At 44.9% G+C, this 24,397-nt stretch overlaps 2 protein-coding genes across 16 annotated transcripts in view; one reads left to right on the top strand and one right to left on the bottom strand.

The window, feature by feature from the left end:
• Positions 1 to 14,614, top strand: part of PBRM1 (polybromo 1) — a 111,427-nt gene extending 96,813 nt beyond the window's left edge. For 6 of the 15 annotated variants that reach the window (XM_042979109.1, XM_042979111.1, XM_042979108.1 and 3 more), the window contains 5 exons: positions 3,238 to 3,402; positions 6,775 to 6,930; positions 9,987 to 10,057; positions 10,168 to 10,384; positions 11,790 to 14,614. In XM_042979109.1, the coding sequence (XP_042835043.1) occupies positions 3,238 to 3,402; positions 6,775 to 6,930; positions 9,987 to 10,057; positions 10,168 to 10,384; positions 11,790 to 11,962 (782 nt within the window). In that variant the 3' untranslated portion in view covers positions 11,963 to 14,614. Of the gene's footprint in view, positions 1 to 3,237; positions 3,420 to 6,774; positions 6,931 to 9,986; positions 10,058 to 10,167; positions 10,385 to 11,789 lie in introns of those variants that run through there. The other 9 variants (XM_042979116.1, XM_042979117.1, XM_042979115.1 and 6 more) reach the window with 3 other exon arrangements.
• Positions 14,615 to 18,051: 3,437 nt separating this feature from the next.
• SMIM4 (small integral membrane protein 4) lies at positions 18,052 to 21,941 on the bottom strand. Its single transcript, XM_007081921.3, has 2 exons — positions 21,643 to 21,941; positions 18,052 to 18,384 (listed from the first exon to the last, which is right to left on the bottom strand). The coding sequence occupies exons 1-2, from the start codon at positions 21,791 to 21,793 to the stop codon at positions 18,293 to 18,295; spliced, it is 243 nt and encodes an 80-aa protein (XP_007081983.1). The 5' UTR covers positions 21,794 to 21,941; the 3' UTR covers positions 18,052 to 18,292.
• Positions 21,942 to 24,397: the final 2,456 nt, after the last annotated feature.

The raw sequence follows: 24,397 nt of genomic DNA, 5'->3' as shown, positions 1-24,397 counted from the left end.
TCCCAGCCAACAGTTTAAATGCCAGCCTTGTCCTGACTGAGCAAGCACTGCCCCTGACTTGGCCTTTGGTCCTGGTGGGTTTTTTTTTTTCCCCTAAAAAAATTTCTCAAATATTTTGCTATTAAAAATTGCATGGTTTTCTTCTTTTGTTGAGTCCTATAAGCATACGTGTGTTGAGCTGGGGAATGATTATATAAGAATGTTAAGTCGAATTTTGGTTAAAATTCATCCAAAAGGGAACATTCAAAATCAGGATCTATTATGGCTCTCGATAAGCCACATATTTAAGCTCCAGGCTGAGGCTTGGCTGAAAGCGCTTGGTTTCCTAGGCCAGTCTTGGCCTGTGCTATGTCTGCAGTCATAGCTACTTTTAAGGCACTTGGAGTCCCTGATAAAGTTCACCTGCCTTCATTTTCCTTTTAACTCTGTAATTAAGTTATTTGGGGCCATGAGCTATCATTTAAAGATTTGGTGGTTCTTAATTAGCCTTTAGGGACGAATACCTGAGAGATACTGGGGGGGGGGGGGCAGGTATTGTTTTTTTTTAAATGTCAGACATACCTTTAATAAAGAAATGAGTAGTGAACATTAGATTAGGCAGGACTCTTGCCGTGGAGCTATATTTTTTCCATTTGGAATTGTATATATTGTTCATTTTGCCAGCTTAGAGCTGTGTCTCTATGGTTCACCACTGTGATCAACCATTACTCTTCTTGGCTGGGTCTAAATCTGCTATTTTCCAGCAAGAATAAAGAAATTAATTGTTAAGCCTGCCTCCTTTATTAAAATTTATGGTATTTCCTAAGAAATTTTTCTAAAAAAAAGATTTTAGTCTTTTCATTTATATCAATTGATTGATAATTGTAAAATTATCTGACAGGCTTCCCCAAACATCTTCTGCAGAATTCTAATCCTACAAGATGCTCAGACAGAAAAACCTTTGTGGCAAAACCAGTTTGAGAAGCATTCCAAACACTTCCACTCTTGGAAACTTATAGTGCATATTCCCATAGTAAAGTCTTTAAGACCTACCATAAACACCTGTGTTTTGTCACCTGGCATTTTCTGAAACTTGATCAAGTATTCATATAATACTTTCTAGAATCATAAAGAACAAATATTTTGCAGAACACTCTTTAAGAAACCCTAGTCAATTCCATAAAAACCTCGAACTTTTCTTTGGTATTTGACCTTACTGACAGTTAAGACCAAATATCACTCCATTGGAGGAATATTGGAAACAAAGCTCATGTCAATGTAAAGCCCAGTCTAGGGCAGATGAAGCCAGTCACATGTGGCTGGTTATTTAGAGCGTGAACAAGAGAGACAAATGTGCTGGATGTAAAAGTACAAACACTGGAGCAGGGCTGGAGAGAGGGGGAAAGGAGGGCTTCCAGGAAAGTCTCCTAAATTCAAATAGGAGTCTGAAATGGGAAAACCAAGTGAGAATGAGCTGGGTATGACTCAGCAGTGTCTGCCTGAGACACAAAATCTGAACTTGTGGTATTTGGACCAAAACCCAGTGTGGGTTTGAACTCAAAACCCAAAGTTTCGAGTTGGGCTAGTTTCATTTAACAGTCTTTTCCAACGCAGCCCGTTGGGCTCTTCCCAGAAGGAGCCAACAGGTAGCCAGTCCAATATTCGATCCACAGGCCTGAATTTTTCTTTTTTCAACTTCATTTTTTTACTCTCCCATTTTACTGTGTCATTTGTGTAATGAAAATACTAGAATTTAATGTGGGGGTCTAGGTCATTCAGTGGTTTTGTTTTTTGTTTTTTTTTACTGCTAGCACAAGGAAGTGGGTTGTTCCAATGGCCTTTGTCCCTCACGTTCATTGTACAGAGGATCTATAAACTGGGACAGTGTTAATGAGTGATGACAGGCCCATACAGGCAACTCTCACAGCAAGGAAGCTCTGACTTGCTTGACTTTCACATTCTTATGCTCATGGAGGACTGGAGCTGTTGCTTCTTGATTCTCTTTAAAGCCATGTGATCTTGAGCTATTTTCCACTCCTTAGATCAGCCAACAGTAGCCTTTTGAATTCCATGTTGGAGGGTTAATGTGTGGCAGTGGAATGTGCTATCATAAGTCAGGGCTACATGTTGCTGGTTCTCTCTGTATCCTTGGACAAGTTACTACCTGTCTCCCAGCCTCAGCTTGCCCATGTGAGGAGTGGGGAAGATTTCCCGTTTATGAATAGTGAAGCAAAATAATCCCTGTATTGTGAGAGCTTTGGGAGCACATTTCTAGACTTTTCTAGTAACGGTCCAGCCTGCTAGCTCCCAAAAAGACTGGGAATGTGATTGTTGGGGCTACTGGCTATGGAGGGGTAGGACAGAGCAGCTCGAAGGAGAAAAGGGTACAGCAAGCGGTGCTCCACAACCCAGAACTGGCACAAGCAAATGCTCCTCTTGTATTTTGGATGAAAGAAGAGTGATTTCTTGGAACTTTAGCTGATTTAGGATGATCTATGGTCAGTATTGAACTGCTCAGCCTCAGGAAACCTGGTTCTGTCAGTACATTGTCCATTGTTTCATATGTGTATATATATTCCCTGCTTCTGATGACTGTAGCCTGGAGTATCATGCATTTTTTCCCCTCGGGGTTTATTAAACATGACCTCTTTGCTTCATTAGGATGTAGAAAGTAGTGTTTAATTTTCCCTAAAATCTTGTGAAGGAGGCAGTAAGCTACTTTTCCCTTACAGAGTTAATTTTCTTCAGCTGCTAAACCCCATGACACTAATGACAAGAGTCCTCAAATCGTAGTAAAATTGGGTGCAAGGAATCAGGAAAATAGTGTAAGTAACAATTGTGCCAAAAATTATAATGGGCCATGGAATTGCTTCATGTTGAAATTATAAATAATTTATAATGCTATTAATACTAGAATAATGGTAGCGCTTCTCATCTTCAGGGTGCCTTGTGAGATTAACCACGTTGGTTACGCTGGTGACGTGTTTAAATAAAACCTGTGCTTTCTGAATGTGTGTTGCAGTCTTAACATTCTTGAAATCTTTGCAGACCAGTTCTCAAGATGGGATAGGAAAGCTGGACGCTAGGTTACCAAGTGAAATCGGCCCGACTCCTCCTGTGTTGAGACTAGTCATCTACTGTTCCTTCCGTTGAGACAGAACTGTTGCCTGTGTTTTTACTAGTCCTGTTGAATGCAATGGATGGTATTTTGAATTCCTGGGTTAAAAACAGAATTGAAAATCTGAAATGCCTTTACAGAGCGGGCAGCTAAAGTTGCTGAGCAGCAGGAGAGAGAGCGAGCAGCACAGCAACAGCAGCCGAGTGCTTCTCCCCGAGCAGGCACCCCTGTGGGGGCTCTCATGGGGGTGGTGCCACCACCAACACCAATGGGGATGCTCAATCAGCAGTTGACACCTGTTGCAGGTAAAAACAGGAGCTAAGACCATTTTTTTCCACTTTAAGAAATTCCTTCATTTTTTTTTTTCTCCAATGAGGAGTAGGCCACAATCTCTAGGCTTTTCTCATGGCAGAGTCAAAGTTTCCAGTCGTCCATGTCGTCCTTCTGTCGCCTTTCCCATATGGGCAATGCCTCCCCTCTGCCCCAGAAATGGGCCCTGGGCCCAGCCCTGGGAATTAGTAGGGAGCAGCTCTAGCCTGGCTGTGGGCATGGTCTGGCGATACTCTCCACCCCAGACTGCTCTGGATATAGAGCCCTATAGCAGAAAACCTAAACAGACCCTGAATTCTGTTCTGGAGGGGCTCCCGAGAGAAAACACGAAACTAAGCTCTTAGGTGATACCGATTTTCCCGTCTCATTCCAGGGTTCAGTTTGCCTTGTTCTGCTGCAGCCATCCTTAAAAGACTGACCATTTAAAAGGATTTTTGACAGTGAATTCTAAATCCTTTCTTGGTCACTAATGTGCATGACTGCTAAGTGGAGTACAAAGTCCTTATTCAATTCATTGTGCCCACTCTGTAATGCTTTTCTATTTAATTACATTAAACTGCATTTTCTGTTAGTATCCCAGTCACATATTTTTAAAAAAAAGAAAAGAAAATGATGAATGTGGTTTGCTTGTGTGTGTTGTCTCTGGTTCTGGTAGCCATGGCAAATTTGGCTATTCTTGAATTGAATAGCCTTGTCTGATGTGTCTCCAACGAGAAGCCCGTAGATCACTTCTCGGGTCCTTCCTTCGTGATCTCCCTAAGCCTGGTGAGGTCCATACAAGCCACCTGAGTGTCTTCTGAAGCAAGCGGTCTGACTTCTTTTCGCAGGGAGTCCAAGACAGTGTTGTTCAAGGCAGGCTCATTGGGATGCTGTTTTTGTTTTTGCTTTTTTGTATTTGCTTTTGAAGGAAGAGTAGCATAGGATAACTTTTTCATTGTCGCTCCTACCTTTTGTGATGGCAAGTTCTCAAATGCACTGTCGCTCAACTCAGCAGTTGCACTCGCCAGAGCACATCTGAATCATGGCTTTTCAGTACTCTCAGTGTAACTGACGTTGATCTAACAAATCTCATAATCGCCTGCTCTATTCCATGGCCCATTTTGGTTAACGGGATTCCAGAGGGTTTTAGAAATCAGGCCTTGAACATGGGGACTTTTGAAAGTTAGAATTCCCTCGTTGACATCCTGTTTTGTTGCGTTTGATATGTGATACTGTAGCACTGTGCCCTTGACTAAAAAGCCCAGGGACACATTAACAAAATGAATTCAAACAGCTAAAACTATTAAAACACAGCAGCTGCAGCATTTTAGCTCCCTGTTGGGGAATACCATCATAGCGCTCTGAGGGGCAAGGAGGGGGGGACCCCTTCACATTATTAAGCATGTGCTGCCCAGATTCCAGGCCATGGGAGTGAAGGGCAAGCAAGCATCCTGTACGGTCACCAGTCTTTGGTCCACAGTGGGAACTTTGCAGCTGACAGGGTGATTTTTCTTGGGTTTACAGATTGCTTAGGGCCTAAGTCTTAGCCTTGTTGCTGTCTGAGACCAGCTTTGCTTACAAGCATTAAAGCTCATTTGAACACATGTGACTGGGATAATAAGTGCCAAAGTACAGTTTAATGAAGACAAGTGTCATGGCTTTCAGTTCTTAATACTTTTCTTCAACCACAGCCCGTGAAGGCTGCGTTCAGATGGGCTTTTGTAATTGAAAGCAAAGCCTCCTAATGTCCTTAAATTCCCACCTATTTACCCATAAGAGCTGGAGCTGGTGGTGTGGTTAAAAGGCAGTTTGGCAGTTTTGTTTAAGATGATGGTATCTGTTCAAAAGTAGTTTTTACTCTCTGAACTCTCATTTTAAAAACCATGAAACTCATAATCCTATTTCATGTATAGAGGTACTATTTAGAATTCGCTTTATTGGTGTGTGTGATTTTAAGTTTTTCAGTCAGCTTAGATATGACTAATGAAGCAGGCTGAACCAATCTCAGAATTTTCAGTAATTTTATAGCTTCAAAAGACTAAACTTTTATCAATAGATACCTTTCAATAATCCTTACGGGAAAGTCAAAGAGTAAAGTCCTTAGAATCTGGAGTTTTCCACTGTTTCCCAGGGTCCTCCTACAAAGAGTGTTTTGTAAAAATGAGGTTTGGCACCCGTCCCTCAAGCTTCCCTTCGTGCGGGAAGCTGGGACGAAAGGTGATTGCATTCTGGGGGGAGCCTTATGTTTTGTTTATTGTGATCATTTCAAATCCCAGAAGAGTTAAGTTGTTTTTCTTGCTCAAAAAAAATGTCGTGTGGCTTTAAAGTTCTTTTGATAGGTGAGTTTTTGACATTTTGAAATTATTTTCTTTCTTTCACTCCTTTTGCCAAAAATACTGGTTTCCTGAAACTCTTCCCTAGCCAGCAGAAAATATTTTGTGTTATGAAGATATGCTTTGAAAATAAAGGAATAAAGGCCTCTGTTCACAGAAAGTCTGTACCTCATTTAAAATGTTCCCTGTTAACTGAAGGTTTATGTGAGGGCATTTGTGAACTTGGAGACAGTAATGACAATTGGCATTTTCTCACATCAGCAGAGCCTGATTCTCCAGCCATTCCTTCTGAGGTCTGCGTGCCTGCTACCGAGTGACCTGGGATTAGCTTAGCTTGGCTTGGGAGGGTTTAGGTTTTACCTTTGTTTTACATGTTTAGAGATCTAAAGATGAAACATCATCCATTGTGATGGCTCTTCTCTGTTCCCCAGCTCAAGCCTGAACATGATCCATTTTTACCAAGTAGTGGTGGGGCCAGAAGGGAAGAGGAAGCCTTGAAAGGCTCTTGCCCACTCCCCCCCTCCACCCCCACGCACCCCAAGCTGGAGAACCATGCTTTGTGATCAGGGCTGTGCGCCTCATTTCCCTCCATTCCAGTGTCCCCTCATGTGTACCCATGATAGGCGTAAGAGTGTGGGCAGAGTCGGGTGATGGGGTTTAGTCTGTTGAATTAGAACCGCAGTTGCAGAACTGGTCACTCTGTTTGAACAGCTTGCAATAACATGACCTTGGGAAGGCTGTTACTGGAACTCCTCTTTATTATTATTTAATTAAAAACACGCAACATATTTATCCCAGGGAAGATAACTACAAATAATAATCTACTAAGTACTAATTCATCCACAAGTGTTGGATTTCATATTTGTAACTTTTTATTTTGTTCATTATTGCAACAAAATAATTGCACTAATTGCTGTTATCTCACACAGTACTAAGGGCGCTTTATTCATTGGTAGTGCATGGGGGGGATTTGTTATTACTTCGCTCATGTTGCATGTTAATGATGCATGTCTGAAATTTGTTGTGTCCTTCAAGGCATGATGGGTGGCTATCCGCCAGGCCTTCCACCTTTGCAGGGCCCAGTTGATGGCCTTGTTAGCATGGGCAGCATGCAGCCACTTCACCCTGGGGGGCCTCCACCCCACCATCTTCCGCCAGGTGTGCCCGGCCTCCCGGGCATCCCACCACCGGGTAAGAACTTCATCCTCCTTCACTCATTAATCTCATCTTCATATTCTTTTTTCCTCCCTCAGCCAGTTGTTCCCGGAGGTACCTGCTGCCCACTGTGGCCAGGCCTTTCCTCACTGAGAATCCCAGGGATGTCAGCAGCAGGGCCTGTCCCGTTATTTGAGCAGGCGGCTCAGCACCTGTGCCCTTGGGCACCTGGCTCCCTAGCAGCAGCAGAGGACACATGGCAGAGACCAGACTCAGCAGACCAGGGGGCAGAAGGCATACTCTCATACCACTCAAACAATTTGACGTGTGCTCAGAAAACCGAATACAGCCTAGGAAGGTCATGCCCTCTTTATCAGTGAATGATACATGGATGATCAGTGAACGATATCCCAAATGGCTAGTTCTGAGTCACATAGGAAAGCACTTTGGGTCCTGAGGGCACTTCTTCCTCTGATTCAGTTCTTCTCTCACAAGGTCTTCTGTATGGAATCCCTGCTCCATCTCCTGCTTCTCAAATAGCCCTTCTAAGGGGATTGCAGAGTCACTGATCACGGTGAATAAATCCTTCAGCCAGTCATTCTAGGAACAAAAAGGAGGGAGGGAACGAATTTGCAATGAACACGCTTTCTGTATATGAGTCCCCTAAGAAGTATGACATAAGACCTTAAAGAGCAGCATAGCCCTCCCATACTAACTGTGGACACTGGTTTATCTGTCAGCAGAAGCTCAGAATTTATTTCATGTAGAAGCATATAAATGGAGTTCAGAACTAGCTACAGATTTACTTTGTAAATAGTAAGTTGAAATATTACTTTATTGTGAAAGGAAGATCGCAGGTTCCCATATTGATTGCCATCAAATGCAAAAGAACTGACCTTTAGCCGTAATCTAGTTGGAGGGAATGTGACCTGAAGATAACTTAGAAGAGCACTGGGGCCATTATCCAAAATACCAGCTAAAGGCCTGGCCCAGAGGACAAAATGTAGAAATGTTAGACTTGCCTCCAGCAGTGTTGGGTTATACAGAGTTCCAGAAGTGCTTCAGAGGTACACCCAGCAGTGGGCAGGGTGAGTGAACCTGGTGGCTTGGCCTAGAGCCTCCGGCCACACTCTTATGAGTATTGCTTAGAGAATGGCCATAACTCCACACAAGTGTTTGATTCAGATATACCCGAAGAGGAAATGTTTATGGCAGTGGGTACTTCATTTTAGAAGTAGTGGCCTGTGTGGGAGTTACTCTTGCAGCAAAAGTCAGTCATAAGATGGGTGTGCCCCTGTGGCAAGTAGAATTGGCCTTAATTCTGTACCTTCTCACCTTGACTTAGGGTACCCTATCTGACTGACTCAGACCAGGTTGGAGTTGACTTCTGGGTGCATTTGGTACTCAGTGGGAGCCACGTCTGAGGCCAGTACCCTCTAAGTAGCAGATACCTTTTGGTGGGTGTTGAGCACATCTGTGTCCCTTTCCCCACTTCTTCGGGTGTTTAAAGTGCATTTGAAGGAGGCACACACTTAACTTTTAGTCGGGGAGACAGGGAAGAACTCTTAGTGCCCACACACATGCAGCACACACCTGCTTAGGCTTGGAGGAGAGGAGGACTCTGGGAGCTCCTCTGCTGACTCAGCCCATGCTCTCACTGGCTGCCCCTTTGCATGGCATTTTAAAACAGGAAGCAGAGGGGATTGCTGAGTTGTCTGTGCTCCCCTGCAGAAAAGGAGAAAGGCAGCTCAGGGAGGCCCCCCATGTTGTGGGATCTGAGGAGGGTGAGTGTCCCGGAGGGGGGCAGTGCACAGGGGTTAGTATGTTGGAGCAGCAGCTTACCCACCACAGCCTCTTAACCCAGTCACAAATAATCATCAGGATTCTGCTGTGGTGATCTGGAATATAAAAATCCCCACTTTGTAAACAGAAAGCTTATTTGTACTACTACGTTCTCTTTAACAAATGTCTAATACTTCCTGAAGTGGCATTTAGCAATTCAGAACCTTAGAATAGTGTACTGGTGCTGCCTGGCCAAAATAGCAACATTTTGAATCTAGAAAATCTAGTATGTGAAGTGAGCTCCTTTAGACCCTTCTTTGCAGCCAGCAGGACTTGTTTAAAAGTTTAAACAGGGGTTTGTTTGACTGTAGTTTGTTAGTTTTTAACAAACTGGAACCCTTCCTTATTTCAGTGTTTTATGAGAATAATAAATGGACAGTCCTGAGATGAAAACAGCCCCAGACACTAAAGTTAGGACATCTCACCTTTATCAGCTAGTACCTGTGGGACAGAAGTTGCTTGTGAGGCATCATCACTGGGAAGTTTATAAACTTACAGAGTACAAATGTAGAAAGAGTACAAAGTTTATAAACATAACAGAGTGCAAATGTAGTAAGACCACGAAATCTTTTCTCTTTCCCTTTGTCATTTTTGCATTTGAAGTGATAGCAACGAGGCTGATTTACTTCCAGATGATCCTTTTCCAAGTACTGCTCTACCAGATGGAAGTGACCTGTCTGCCAGTATTAGTGACTCCAGTTAGAACCAGGGGTGCTGGGGGCCTGTGAGTGGACCGCAAGGATGTGCCTCCAGCCACCACAGAGCTCATTTAACCGTGCACTTGCACAGCCTCTCCCCTGTGTCCCTGCTGTCCTAGCACACCGCCTGCTGCTGAGCCTGACTGCGGCACCATCACTGCCAAAATGAAACATGGGCTCCAGTTTCAGGAAAATGTGTTGTCAGAAGAACAATACCTTGAAAATAGAGGTGTATTCTGACTATAGTTTACCTAGGGAAATACTAGAATTTTATGCAGGGTTCAAATCATTTCTAAGCCATGAATAATTAATGTACATCTGACAAGTTGTACTACCTTTGTACTTAAAATAGCTAGAAAACCAAAGAATGTGAACTTTCTATTTGAATGCTGCATCCTGTTCTGGGTGCTTAGGGTTCTTATCCACAAAGATTCAAGGGCAGAGATCCATAGGTTTGCATTATAAATGGCATCATTTCTTATCAGACAGTAGTTTTTCAGTAGCCATCTCAACTCAGAACCTCTAACTGTGCCATTGCGTTCTGAATTATAGGTGTGATGAACCAAGGAGTGGCCCCTATGGTAGGGACTCCAGCGCCAGGCGGAAGTCCGTATGGACAGCAGGTGAGCCTCCCAGCTGGATTTTCTAGGACTTGACAGAATTCAGGTTATCCTCTTTCTCAGAGCATGTGCCAAGTATTTTTTCCCTCACCATGTGCCCTGTGCTCTTTCAGGTGGGAGTTTTGGGGCCTCCAGGGCAGCAGGCGCCACCTCCGTATCCTGGCCCACATCCAGCCGGCCCCCCTGTCATACAGCAGCCAACAACACCCATGTTTGTGGCTCCCCCACCGAAGACACAACGGCTTCTCCACTCAGAGGCCTACCTGAAATACATTGAAGGACTCAGTGCTGAGTCCAACAGCATTAGCAAGTGGGACCAAACCCTGGCAGGTAAGGAGAGTCCTTCTCAACAAGCCTTTGTGAAAGCCGTGCATCATCAAAGTCCTCTCACTGTGATTGGCGTGTTATGTCATGGGGTAGAGATCTACTTTTCGTATATAAGTAAAATAAATTTTATCTTGAACATGACACACCGAAGATGGTGGGGTTTTTTTGCTCAATTTCTAGACTTTGTTTTGTCATAAGCATCACTGCTGTCTTTTTAAGTATATTCTGGGGGCGCCTGGGTGGCTCAGTCGGTTGAGCGGCCCACTTCGGCTCAGGTCATGATCTCACGGTCTGTGAGTTCGAGCCCCGCGTCGGGCTCTGTGCTGACAGCTCAGCCTGGAGCCTGTTTCAGATTCTGTGTCTCCCTCTCTCTGACCCTCTCCCGTTCATGTTCTGTCTCTCTCTGTCTCAAAAATAAATAAACGTTAAAAAAATAAATAAAAAATAAAAGTATATTCTGAATTTTTTCAACAGTTTTTCAGGCATTTGAGCATCAGCACAGATGCACTTGGGTAAATTAAAAATTAAGTTCAATTTTAAAAAAGAAAAGAATATTGGAAAACATGTTTCAGATAACCTGTTGAGTCTTCATTTAGCTCAGAGGACTTCCTGTGTTTTCAGTACCCACTAAAATAACGTGCCTGGCTTCTGGGAAGAAATGTGGAAGTTCCTACTCATTCTTCATTTCTAAACCTAATTTGATTTCTTTCAGAAGTATGGTTTCCCTTTCCTCACATTTACCTTTTTAGGAATTTTTGTTAACACTAAAGAAATTGATTATCAGGACTGCCTACAACAAAATAGTAGTGATCAGATCTTTTAGGTGTTTGTGCAACTCATGTGTTCCCTTTTAGAGAATTATGTTATATTGTGCAGCTCTTTTGTGAAGTCATTATTATAAATTAGATAATTTCTAAAATACATAGCATAAAATAAGACATCCTTAGCTAGGTAGTCTCATACCTAAGCACGTGGTTTTCTAAAAACCAAGATGCCTAATAAAATAATAGGCATTTGCTTGGAAATACACTGCAGGGTTAAAATTCATAATATTTAATAAATAATAAGTGTTAGGGGTACCTGGGTGACGCAGCTGGTTAAGCATCCAACTCCTGGTTTCCATCCAGGCCACAGTCTCACAGTTAGTTCGTGGGTTCAAGCCCTGCGCTGGGCTCTGCGCTGACAATATGGAGCCGGCCTGGGATTCTTTCTCTCTGAGCCTCCCCCACTGGAGCATGCGTGCACCTCAAAATAAATAAACTTTAAACTTTAAAAAAATCTTTAAAAAATATTAAATGTTATATGCTTTAGTAAATCTGCCAGGCCTTAGGGCTGAGGGGGAATTGTTACCTACTTATATTTCTCCTTATTCCTACTTATATTTCTCCGTGTGTATTTTAATTTTCAGCTCGAAGACGCGATGTCCATTTGTCAAAAGAACAGGAGAGCCGCCTGCCCTCTCACTGGCTGAAAAGTAAAGGGGCCCATACCACCATGGCAGATGCCCTCTGGCGCCTTCGGGATTTGATGCTCCGAGATACCCTCAACATTCGCCAAGCATACAATCTAGAAAATCTTTAATCACGTCAATTACGTTTCTTTTATAGAAGCATAAAGAGTTTTGTGGAACAGTAGCCATTTTAGTTACTGGGGGCGGGGGGGGAGGAACAAAGGATGATTTTTATTGCATTTTACTGTACATCACAAGGCCATTTTTATATAAGGACACTTTTAATAAGCTATTTCAATTTGTTTTTGTTATATTAAGTTGATTTTATCAAATACACAGAGATTTTTTTGCATATGTTTCCTTCGTTTAAAACCAGTTTCATAATTGGTTGTATATGTAGACTTGGAGTTTTATCTTTTTACTTGTTGCCATGGAACTGAAACCATCAAAGGTTTTTGTCTTGGCTTGGGGTTTTTGATTTTGGTTTTTGGTTTTGTTTTTTAAAAAAGAACAAACAAAATGAAAAAAAAATACGTACACACACACACGCACACACACGCACCCATGAGAGTTTACAGATTAGTTTAATTTGACAATGAAATGTGAAGTTGGTCCTAGTTTACATCTTACAGAGGGGAGTGCACTGATGTCTGCTTCATGTGCCTCAGTATCTCAAGTCACTTTAGCAGAAGTGAAGGGTGGTTTTTAGGTTCTAGGTGTTTGGCAGACATGGCACATTTGCTCTATGGACTCAGAGGCTTGCTCCAGAAATCTGAAGTCAGTGCTGTGCATCCTTCTGCAGCTGATACATTGCCCAGACACCTGCGGGGCAGAGCACTGTTTCTTGTGCTGTTGGTCATATATGGTGTCAGTTATTTTTGCAGAACATGTGCACAACCCTGAATTGTATTTAGTCTTGGCAGGTAAGTTTAAGGGTACTTTTGATCTATTTATAATGAATTCACAATTTAATCCTATACTTCTTAGATTTAAAATTTTAAATCTCTTACATTGAAAAAATTGAAGTTTACCTTGAAGAAAGCATTGAGGTGTGCATGGAGGTGATTTATTTTTCAAACCTAACACCTAACCCAGCATAGGGAAGGGAGTGTATATGAGCTGTGTCAGAAGCATAATTGTAAAAGAGTAGATTGTCTACATATGCAAATATGTTTTCGTACCTTTATTTCCTCATCAGATGTGGCATTTTTTTCCTTCTGACTTTCAGCATTGCAAATCTCAACCAGAAATTTAAGGCTTTCTAGAATGTTTTTTTAAATTTAGCTTGTGCTTTTGAATTTCAGGAGAAAATAATTATAATTTAAGAAAATACTAAAAAAGACCATTACGGATCCCAGACACTTGGGCTTGACCCTGTCTCTCCTAGGTGACCCTAGAAGAAATATTTTCAGGTAGTGTATGATGCTCAGACAGGTAGAAAACTCCACGGTTTTGAAACCTGCTTTTTTGTAACAAGATGGTTGCCATGTTGGTGGAGCTTCCCTTACTGTTTGTAAATGGAGAGAGTGACCCTCACAGGATACTTTCTTCTTTTAATCTGGTATAAATCAATACCTGGATATTTAATTGCCATTCTTACTAAATCATGAGGACAAAAAGAGTGTAGAATGGAAGAAAAGCCTCTTGTATCTAGGTGCTTTAAATACAGGAGGCCCTTGTAACTTAATTGCGTATAGTCAACCACTGGATCTCAGTTTGCATCAAGTATTTTAAATAATTCTGACTTTTAAAAAATGTATTGCAGTAGTATGTCAGTACCTTATTGTTAAACTGAATCAGATAAAGAAATCTTCAGTTCCTAGTTATTTGGGCCATTGAATCATCATGGACTGTATAATACAATCAGATTATTTTATTTCTAGACATTCTTGAATTACACCAAAGAACCTGAAATCTAATTTTGGTTAAGTTATTTATTTATTTCATTCACCCATTTTATTTCCCCTTTTAAGGTCTGGATGAGACTTCTTTGGGAAGCCTCTACAAACTCTTCACTGTGGGCTAGGGTGGGGCATTAGAAGCCAGGGCACTCCTCCTCCTGGCTCCTTCCCAGTGTCCAGAGGTGCTGTAGAAACCATAGATCCAGCCAGGGGCTTCCCGAAGGCAGTGCAGAGCCGGGCCAGGGGGCCGGTAGGCAGGCCCTAATTAAGTTTAAAAAAGAAAATCTATGTATTTATTTTAGAATCATGTCTTTCTGTATATTAACTTGGAGAATATCAGTTAATATTTAGGATATAAGATTTGAGGTCAACCATCTTCCAAAAAAGATAAGCCAAAAAAAAAAAAAAAAAAAAAAGTCCTGACTTAAAAAAGTACAAGTAAACTATATACATCTTTTTTTTTTTTTTTTTCCCCAATGAATTTTAGGAACTAGTGATATGGCTTAGAAAGTATAATGGCCTAAATGTTTTCAAAATGTAAGTTCATATGGAAAAGAGTTTTGTTTATATGGGGGAAAAACCTATTGGTTTAAAATAGTAGGTCAGCCAACTGATTTAAAAGGCACTGAATTGCCTTGTTTTGAACCCCCCCTTCTCTTCCTATGAGGAAGCACTGAAAGGGGATGCTTCCCTGTGTGAAATCTCAAACTGGTGTTGTTGACTTTTGAGCTTGAACATTTTCAGACCTAATTAAAACTTGGTTTATTCTAATTTCTGTATCAAAGGAGGTTTAAGTGGGAACTAGTCTTATAACATGTATGTATCATATGTTTGTTCATTTAAAGCTTTTTAATCCAAATAAAAATGGAGTTTGCAAAGTGATTTGGATTAACCAGGTTTGGTTGTTCTGTTAAAGCTTGTGTCAGATGTAAGTGTCAAGCAGATTTAATTGCTGCAAGTCTAGATTTTATGCTGACAGGGACACAGCTGCCAATTTAAGGGAACAAAGCTCCTCAGGTGGAGGCACAAGTCAGTGACCAGACCCTGGTTCAGGGCTTAGGCTGCATTAACACAAGCTGAATGTAGTCACACTGCAGCTTGACATGCCCCACGCCAAGCGTCTCAGGCAGGCAGTCAAGGAATTCCTGACATGTCCTCACCATGGGTGGAAATACAGGTCGAAGTTTAAATTGTAGTTACTGATGGTGGAAGTCAGGAAAGCGTGTCTTATATCATAAAGCAGTGTAAGCCATTTGAAATAGCTGCCTGTGGCCAGAAGAGACCAGTGGCCCAGTTATGTCTTTACACATGCTTGTAATACAGCTCTTAAAGACATGACCACACTTTTAATAGAAAGTGTTGGTAAAATCAACCAACTGTTTTCCTCTAATATCACTTTGCAAATCCCTGTGGCTCTGTTCTCCTAAATGTTTGGGGCTGTACTGCATCTATGCTCATGGGCATATTTTGAATGATCATTGATATGTACTCAGACATTTCCTGCTGAACACCATGAGCAAACAAGTACTGTTACTGTGTTCCTTTTTAGCTTAGAAGTGTGCTAGGTCAGCTGAATGAATGTTCAGAACTGAGCAAATTAACAGACTATTTCTATCCCCACAATAGACATAGTATTCACTTCTTGTGGGTTGCACATATATGTGGCAAGAAATTCTAAATTTAATGCACATGTGTAAAGACTAAGAGCTGACACTGTACTTTTTTTTTTTTTTTTTTTTTTTATTTTTGAGAGAGAGACAGAGTACAAGCAGGGGAGGGGCAGAGAGAGAGGGAGTCACAGAGCCCGATGCAGGGCTCAAACTCAAGAACTGTGAGATCATGACCTGAGCCGAAGTCAGACGCTTAACTGACAGAGCCACCCAGGCACCCCTGTATGGCTTTATCTAGGAGAGGAATTGCTTTGGAAAACACCATGGTCCAAATGTGTTTTGTTGTTGTTGTTGTTTTTTAAGAGAAGTAACTTGGGGTGAAAAATTCAGACTTACAAAAAGAAAGGAAGAGAGATTAATGTGCTTAAGTTATAACATCTTAGACTTAGGCAAGACTTCCAGAATAAAACCCTTTAGACAAAAATAGCTCCCCTTTATGATTTACTATGTGCCTAACTTAAATATTGTCCCTATCAGTTCAGATGAATAAGTGAAGCTCCAAAGCCACGTTCTTTACCCAACACCACACCGGACGTAGGTTTCAAGCAACAAATGCTAGTTCCGTTTTTGTCATTCTAGAAGTATTACAGTTTTTAAAATTTGAGTTATTAAATTTTTTGCCTTGTACTTCACACTAGGGGGCACAGCAGTTCTGTAATCAGCATATAAGAGCATTGCTTTTCACATTATTTAAGTTCCCTTAGCAGTTCCAGTGTGTGAGAAGTAGGAGGCTTAAAATTTTTTTGAGGTGAAGCTTAAAAGCTTTCACTTAGGTTAACAAAGATTAGTTCTTACTTTGTAGCATCCAAACAACATACTCTGAGAGTATCTTCAATTTAATGCAACAGATGCTTAGCTAGTCTCCTTGCCTGGAAATGAGACATTTCTTATCATCTTCAAAGTTCTGTTGTCCATCAGTAAATCAGAACTCTGATATATATTTTAAAAAGAAGAACAGGGGCACCTGGGTGGCTCAGTCGGTTAAGCGTCTGACTTCGGCTCAGGTCATGATCTCACGGTCCGTGAGTTCAAGCCCCGCGTCGGGCTCTGTGCTGACAGCTCAGAGCCTGGAGCCTGTTTCAGATTCTGTGTCTCCCTCTCTCTCTGACCCTCCCCCGTTCATGCTCTGTCTCTCTCTGTCTCAAAAGTAAATAAACGTTAAAAAAAAAAAAAAAGAAAGAAAGAACAAAGAAAATGCTAAGGAAGGTTAACATGAATTTGCAGCTGTGATTCTTTCTGGGGTGCAGGCAGGGGGGGCGGGCCAGGGAAGGAGCCCACAGCAGACACAGAAGTTAACTGTCAGTTTTATGGGCAGTTGTAAAAGGTGTGTAAGTTACAGATTCTCTCTAAATTACCAATACTAAACTTCTAGAACTGGGGTGGGGTATGGAATAAGGCCATATAATTGAGAGAATCCTACAGTTTAATTCCTCATGCTGCAGTCTAATCACTAAAATGCCTATAAGGTCAGGTTCACCAGGAACTCTCTAGGTGACACTGCACAGAAGAACCTCCTTCCTCTCCCCAGTGCTGTGGGGTCATCACTGGTCTTTACGCTTAAGCCATCTCTGAGCAGTGACCCTGAGCTGCAGCTGGTGTGGATAGTGCCTTAAGGAGATCGGAGTAGTCAGTGGGTCTTTATACTGAATTGGTTCTAACATAAATGGACTAATTTAAATTAGAAAAACGGGAAGAGATGTTTGTGACAGAGATTATTGAGAATACACTGTGGCCTTAAGCATCTGCTTCTATATATTCATGAGCAGTCATTAGAAACTATTTTGAAACTTAGTCTTCTTTAATACAGATATGTTCTTGTTTGAATAGATGTTGGATGTAGTTACCAAGCAGGGATTAAAAGGGAAAAAATGGATACAGCTTCTGCTTTTCTTACCAGCTGACCCAAACTTACTCTGGGTCAAATTACAAAATCTCTCCTCTGAGCCTCCGATTCAGATGAAGTCTGTGGTTACTTTATGGTTGCTTTGCAGTGTGAAGGTTCACTTTCTCAGGGAAGAAGTAGTGTCTTTATCTTTAGCAGCTGGATGAAAGCACATCTTCATCACAGAGGGGTGGGAAGCCTGTCCCCTCTGGAGTCCTTATGGAGGTCCAGCCCTTGTATATTAGTGGGGACAGGCAAGGGGAGGGGTTATTTCTGTTCATAAGAGCACCTGACATGAGTAATGTGTGGTCAGGAATTCCCACCACCCTAGCAAATGTTGACAGATTGGTAGCTAGCAGGAATGTAATCTGCAAAATTATCTTGGTTTAAATAATCTTGCAGTAGAGATCTTTTATCTCTATGTTTAAATCTAAATTCTGCAAACAAGTAATTATTTGTGGCCTAAAACAAGACTTCACAAATAATTCAGACTGAGACTGCACTAAAAAGCATCCTGACTGATCCTTGAATTGTTTTGTTTTGTTTTGTTTTTGATCCTTGAATTGTTTAAGAAATATTTTCATGGAGGGACACCTGGGTGACTCAGTCAGTTAAGCTTCTGACTTTGGCTCTGGTCATGATCTCGCAGTTGGTGGGTTCAAGCCCCTCGTTGGGCTCTGTGCTGACAGCTCAGAGCCTGGAACCTCCTTCAGATTCTGTGTCTTCCTCTCTCTGTCCCTCTGCCATTCTTTTGCGCGCTCTCTCGCTCTCTCTCTCACACATAAACATTAATTTTTTTTTCTAGTATTTTCATCGAGTGGATTTAATGGGCAAGAGTGTTTCAGGAGGAAAGTATTTTCCATAAGTGCCATCCAACAGTGACTTGGGAAGTATTCGAGCAGAGACAGGAAAACTATAAAAATTCTTTGTAAAGGCAGTTCTGGGAAGAACAAGAGATCTGAAAAGTACATTTTCAAAGGAATTGAAACCAGTAGTAAAATTTCATGTTTACTTTATTGACGGCTGAAGTACAGTCTCCGATGCATTTTCCAGCCTTCTCTGATACTGTCGTTCTGAGGCTTTTCTACGGTAGACATCATCTGTGTCAAATAAAAATTTCACTTAGATTTTTAAGAAACAGGAATTAAAAGTACTCAGATCTAATTTAACCAGTGGCCTAGAGCTCTCAAGCTCTTTCTGAATCTCACTGTTTAACTCAATGCCAAAATAAACCTCATTTAAAACAAAACTTGAGTTAGATGAGGACTATGTTAATGCAGTTCTGGATTTTAATAGCATGGTAAGAGTGTCTTCAAAGACAGGATCCTGTCCTGGCATACCTCTTAGCAATGTTTTTAAGACTTTCCTCACTTCCTCCCCTGCCCACCCACCCCCCCTTCCCCCCCCCCCCCGAAAAAATGTCTTTCTCTGAAATCATCCTTAACTGAAGTGCCTCAAAGGCACATCTTGCCCTGCAGCTCTCTGCTACTCCCTCACCTACACCAGGAACTCAGGGTGGGGAGGTGAGGTGAGTTCCCTTGTTCTCAGCAGCTGCCCTTCGACACTGCAGATTCTTCACCCTCTTCCTTTGGGGCTTACGCCATTTGCCACAATGGGCACCTGGCTCTCTCATGGGCACCTGGCGCCACCACTCCCCTTCAGTCACTGAAAATGATGGCATCTCGTTCAGGCCCCTTGACCTCCCTGTGTGATCTTCCAGGCAACACCACCTGCCATGGGGATGAAGCACTAGCCCCTTCACCTCCCTGACTTCTCTGGCCACCTTCTGCCATCTACTTGCGGTGTTCTCTGAAGTATTCATCCTGCTCTGACCACAACCTCTACCACCTTTCTAGCCATTCCGTCCTTGAACCTCTATCAACTTCTTCCCCAGGCCCTTGGCCCCTGAATACCTCCTCAGCCCCCTCTTGTTCTCTCTTCCTGCCCAAACCAGCTGCAGTCCCCTCTTAATAACTTCTTGACCCATCTTCAAAACCCAACTATAGACTAATCCAATTGCCTTCCTCCTGCATGCCTCACTCTGCTTTGTGGTGTAGGACCAACTTATGCATTTAACTGGGTCCACTTGTGATGCCTGACAATCCTGTTTGCTCAGTCATGACCCTGACCCTTCTTCACTTACCCCCAGAAGGCCATGGACTCTTCTTCACACAGCTAAGTCATCAGTAAAGAATTCTTCCAGCTAACTTCCAAGGGCTGCTCTCATGCCTCTGCTCTGATCCCAAGCTCTCCCACCTTCTCAAGAGCCAGGTATGTGTAGCCTGTCTCCACCCCCCTTTCCTGACCCGAATCTCCATATTTTCAGGTCTCTCCTGGTGGGAGAGGGGAGGATGACCCCCCCACACACACCCCACACCCCCCATTCACAGAGTCAGATTCCTGAGCCTCTGGGTTTCCTCCTTGCCTCTCTGGCTACTTCTAGTCATCCTTAAAATGTTGGATTTGCCTCTGACTTTCCTTCCAATCTGGTTTCAAATGACCTATAAACCCAGACCCATGAGACAGATCTGCCTGCTGAGCTTCAGATCTATAGAACTATCTCCACCTCGGCACGTCCAAAAACGGAGTCTGGACTGCCCCGCCAGTGTCCCCTCCCTAACCCCACCCCTGCCCCGGCTGTCCTACCAGAAGCCTCCACCACTCATCTCCTGAGTCCACTCAGTCACAAGGCCCTGTCAGTACCATCTCCTGAGTGTCTCTCAACTCCACTCTTGGGCATCCCATCTACACCCACCCGACCAGGCCATCATCTCAGGCCTGAACAACCAACAGCCTGTGTTCTTGCCTCCTCTCCACAAGAACCCACTCTCTTGTTAATCCTCCGCAGCTTAAAACCTGCAATCCTTTGGGTACGTTCTTGGTTCTCCAGTGCTTCTGGACACATCCGCCCAGGCACATTTCTAACCACTTCATCCCTCACTCCACTCACCTTCAGGCCCTCAAACAGTAATCTTTCACACCATGGCACTAGCGTCAGACTTTCACCTCCACAAACGTTCCCCTCATCTGGCTGACCTACTCAGTCAATCTTCAGGTCCCACCTGGCATGGTAACTCCTGGAAGCCTTCCCTGCACCATCTGATCCAGCTGAGGTCTCCACACTCCCCCAAGACTGCCATTGCCCCCTGCCACTGTCCCCTCAGTATTGACCACACTTAATAGTAACAGTCTTTATGATGGGTCTCTGCCATTAGAGCTCTTCTGAAGGAGGGGACATTGCCTTGTTCCTTACATACTCTCATGGGTGTGTATTAAATACTGATGAATAGATGAACAAAAGGTAAGTATCTTTAGGAAGCGCTAATGTAACAGTGTTTTTAAAATAAGGGTTGGCCCAGCACCTGGATGGCTGGGTAGGTGGAACATGCAACTCTTGATCTCAGGGTTGCAGGTTCGCGGAGACCCACGTTGGGGCTAGAGATTGCTTAAAAATCTTTAATTTTTTTATTTAATTTTTTTTTTTTAAATAGGGGCGCCTGGGTGGTTCAGTCGGTTAAGCATCTGACTTCGGCTCAGGTCACGATCTCCCGTTTGGTGGGTTTGTGCCCCACATCGGGCTCTCTGTTCTCAGGGCAGAGCCCCCTTAAGATCCTCTGTCTCCCTCTCTCTCTCTGCCCCTCCCTCACTCTGGCACCTGCTCTCTCTCAAAAATAAACAAACACAAAAAAATTTGTTTTTAAATGAGGGTTGGTAATTCGCAAGTGATAACGTGTTTCTGGAGAGGAATAAAGCAGAAATGGCCAAGGGGGTGGGAAAGTTTTTCCAGAAGGGTAACTAGCGCTAAGGCTTGGCAAAGCAATGCCAGGCATTCTTTTCACAGGCATTCTTTGCTGGGCCCTGGTGTCAGTGACTCTGTCCCGCAAAGACTGTGGCAATCCTCTAGGCCAAGGCGGACCAGCTCTCTCCAGGGTTTGGACTGAAGAATCCAGAGAGGGCTGACCAATTAGCAGGTATTTCCATGAATCTTCAGGGTCGCACTCGCTTCTACAGTGCTGTGAGCAAGTGTGTTCCTTAGGACCAACCAAACAAATGTCACCGGCGGGCAGGGACGAAGGGGCTGGCTTGAGAGGAGGGTGTTCCGCGTGGAGTCACGTGCTCTCCCCTCAAAGTGCAGGGAAGGTCTCAAGGTTGGACACCAAAGTGCTTCTGTCGCCCCGCTTACAAGAGAGCCCGGGGCCGCGAATGTAACCGTACTTGCCCTTCTGACCACGGTAAAGGCAGCTCAGCGCTCAGAGTGGAATGAGCAGTCTGCAACCTGACTGTCCCCCAGGGAAACGGGTCCCTTGCCGCCTCCTGCCTTCCTGAAATGAAACGGACGCTGCTGCACCCCCACTTACAGAAGGTCTCCTGGCCCACGCGCAGTTTAATCATGATCCACTCCATCGTTCCTCCCAGGACAAAAAAGAAGGGCAGGAACCTGTAAACGCCGAGTCGCTGCTTCCCGGGCACCCGCTGCAGGATCCGCTTCACCTGGGCCCTGGAAAACATGCCCGACCCAGGTCGTGGACAGGGGTTCAGCGGAACCAGGAGCGACGAGAGCTGCCCCAGCTCCTGGACTGGAGCTCCCTGCTGAAGACGAGTCCGGCGGCCGGCCTGCGCCACCTCCAGGCAGCCACGGAGCTGAAGAAGCTGAGCTCGGACACCCGGCCCCAGAGACTGGGCGGCTCCACCAATCAGAGTGCGGTGGGGCGCGAGGACCCGCCAATCCGATTGCGGCAGAGTGCGCGTGCTCCTTAAGGTGGAGCCCAGCCGGAGGGAGCTGGCGCAGGCGCCTAGGCTCTGGAGGCAGGGTGGCCCAAGGGGGCGGGGCCTCCCACGTGGCGTCCACCCGGCTCCGCCCCAGCCTCCCCAGTGCAAACCAGTGCTCGGAGTTGGCGGCGGCACCCCCTACTTTGCCACCGCCATCTTTTTTCTTAAAGTCCTGCTAGAAGTGACGACCCTCTCTGATGGGCTAAACGTATACCGCATTGTACTATAGAGTGCAATTATGCAATTCTTTGCATTTATTTCGGGGTTGCGACTGGTGACAAGAATACTAAAAATAACAGAATTTGATATGCATTGTTGAAAGCTGAACTTTATCACAACAAAAGTCCAAGTAATCACCTTGTGACAAACAACCCTGAAATTAATCAAAGCCATCCTGTATCCGGGGCACTTACCGTTATACAGGGACGTGTAGGTGCTTTTTATGCATCATCTCCTTATTCACAATAATCACAGAAGAGCAGAGTGGCTCAGGAGCATGGGCTTTGTCAAACCACATCCCTTGCTCCACAAAATGGGACCCTTTCTCTGATGCTGGGAGGATTTAGAGGTAAAACAAACAAAGCACTTACCACAATGCCTGGAGCATAGTAGCTGATCGATTATCATTAGTTAAAACAGGATGATGATGATGATGGCGATAACGATTTATTGAGTGCCAGTTCTTTACATGTACTCTAAATCCTAGGGAAACTTGCCTCTATTTGCATCTTCTCCTTTTATAGATGGGAAACTGAGAAGTTAAAAGCTTGAGCCAGGCAGTAGCAGAGCTCAGACTCCAGAGCCTTCACTCTTGCTAAGTCACTAAGTCTCCATGCTTTGTTGTAAACAGCTGTCACTTTATTACCTAAGGCTAAAAAAACAACTGGGTCCTTATCTTTGGAAAGGGAGACAACTAGTACACAAACTAAAAAAATCAAATGAAAACTTAGTGAAAAAGTCTGGTGATGTGAACACAAAGTATACACAAACAGGCTGGAGAAGAGGGACAGAGCAAGCAGGGCCCCTGGCAAGGGTCACAGAGCCGAGCTGAGCAGCCAGGCCAGTGCTGCTACCCGGATAACCTGCCTTCTCCAGCTTCCCGCACACACTGGCTTGGCACTCACTCGTTTCTTTTGGTGGCTCTGGAAGCCTGTCACTGCGGGGCACCCATCTCCCACCTGAGGAGACTTACTTGTGGACAGGTGTTCAACGCCCTCCTAGCTTCCTGGGGCTCACACGTGCCTACCCTTCCGCCTCCATCCTGCCCCATCACCTGGCCCAGGATCTGGCCCACCATATGTAAGTGCTCAGCCAAGATGCAATGTGTATTCAAATAGGCACACACCCTTAAACCGGGAGGAGCACCCCAAGGAAACAGAGTGTCTAGCCGGCCAGGTCCCCACCGACAGGGCCCACCGGTGCAGTGCACCACCTGGTACGCATGCGGGCTCAGGAAACAGATCTGAGTAGAAGAAACACAGGTGGAGAGTGGTTCCAAGAAGGAATGCCGAATTTCGATGGAAAGTCTGGAAACATTGCTGGAAGAGACCGCGGCATCTCAATGGGGGCCCCGCGCGGGGAAGCGGAGAGTGAGGTCGGTGCGGCTGTTTGCTGAGGTCAGAACCAGGCAGGCGCAGTGACCCCGGGCCCACAACTCTGCAGCGCACCGCTCAGGGGTCCTGCCCTAGGTTAAAAGGGGTCATCTGTGTGCGGTAGAGGGCGGGAGCGAGGAGAGGCTGCTTCAGCGGCGCTGTGGGTCCCGAGGTCTCACCCGGCGTGGGGAAGGCTCTTTATTCGCTAGAGTGAAACTGGCCGGCCTCTGATCTGCAGGGAACAGGACCCTCGCCGCATCACTGGCTGGGAGCGGTGGCGGAGCTGAGGTCGTGAAGGACAGGGGCGGGCGCGGGGGGCGGCGGGCTAGAGGACCCGGGAACGGAGGGGGAGACAGAGGACCGGGGGTCGAGGTGGGGCCGCCGCGCTCCGACCCTTCCCTCTCCGTGTCCCGGCCGTCTGCAGCCTCAAGGAGACGACCGTTCTTGGGTCCTCCGACCTCCCGGGAAGGGAGCCCAAAGAGCAGCCATCGCTGCGGTGGCCACCGAAGGGGGGCGCAGAGTCCTCCTCAGCCTCGAGGAGACGGGGGAGGGGGCTAGGGAACCCGTCCCGCCCCGCCCCGGGACCTCCCGCCCCCCAGGCCGAGGGGCGCGCCCATTGGCCGGCCGGGCTCCGCGCGCCGCGCCCATTGGCCGGCCGCCGTGAGGAGCACGCGGCCACCGTGGCGGGCGCGCAGTCGGAGGGCGGCGGACTGGCCGACGGGCCGAGGGCTGCGCGGGCCGCGCGGCGGGC

Source organism: Panthera tigris, chromosome A2 (genome assembly GCF_018350195.1).
Source record: "Panthera tigris isolate Pti1 chromosome A2, P.tigris_Pti1_mat1.1, whole genome shotgun sequence".
NCBI lineage: Eukaryota > Metazoa > Chordata > Mammalia > Carnivora > Felidae > Panthera > Panthera tigris.
The sequence above is the reverse complement of the archived record's forward strand: the minus strand, read 5'-3'. Positions and strand labels throughout refer to the sequence as shown.

What these genes read in the sequence shown, in the direction of transcription:
- SMIM4 (XM_007081921.3), bottom strand. Translation starts at nt 21,793, where the DNA reads ATGTTTTCCAGGGCCCAGGTGAAGCGGATCCTGCAGCGGGTGCCCGGG. An exon ending in CGTGGGCCAGGAGACCTTCT is followed by an intron (nt 18,385 to 21,642) that starts GTAAGTGGGGGT and finishes TATTTGACACAG; the next exon opens with ATGATGTCTACCGTAGAAAA.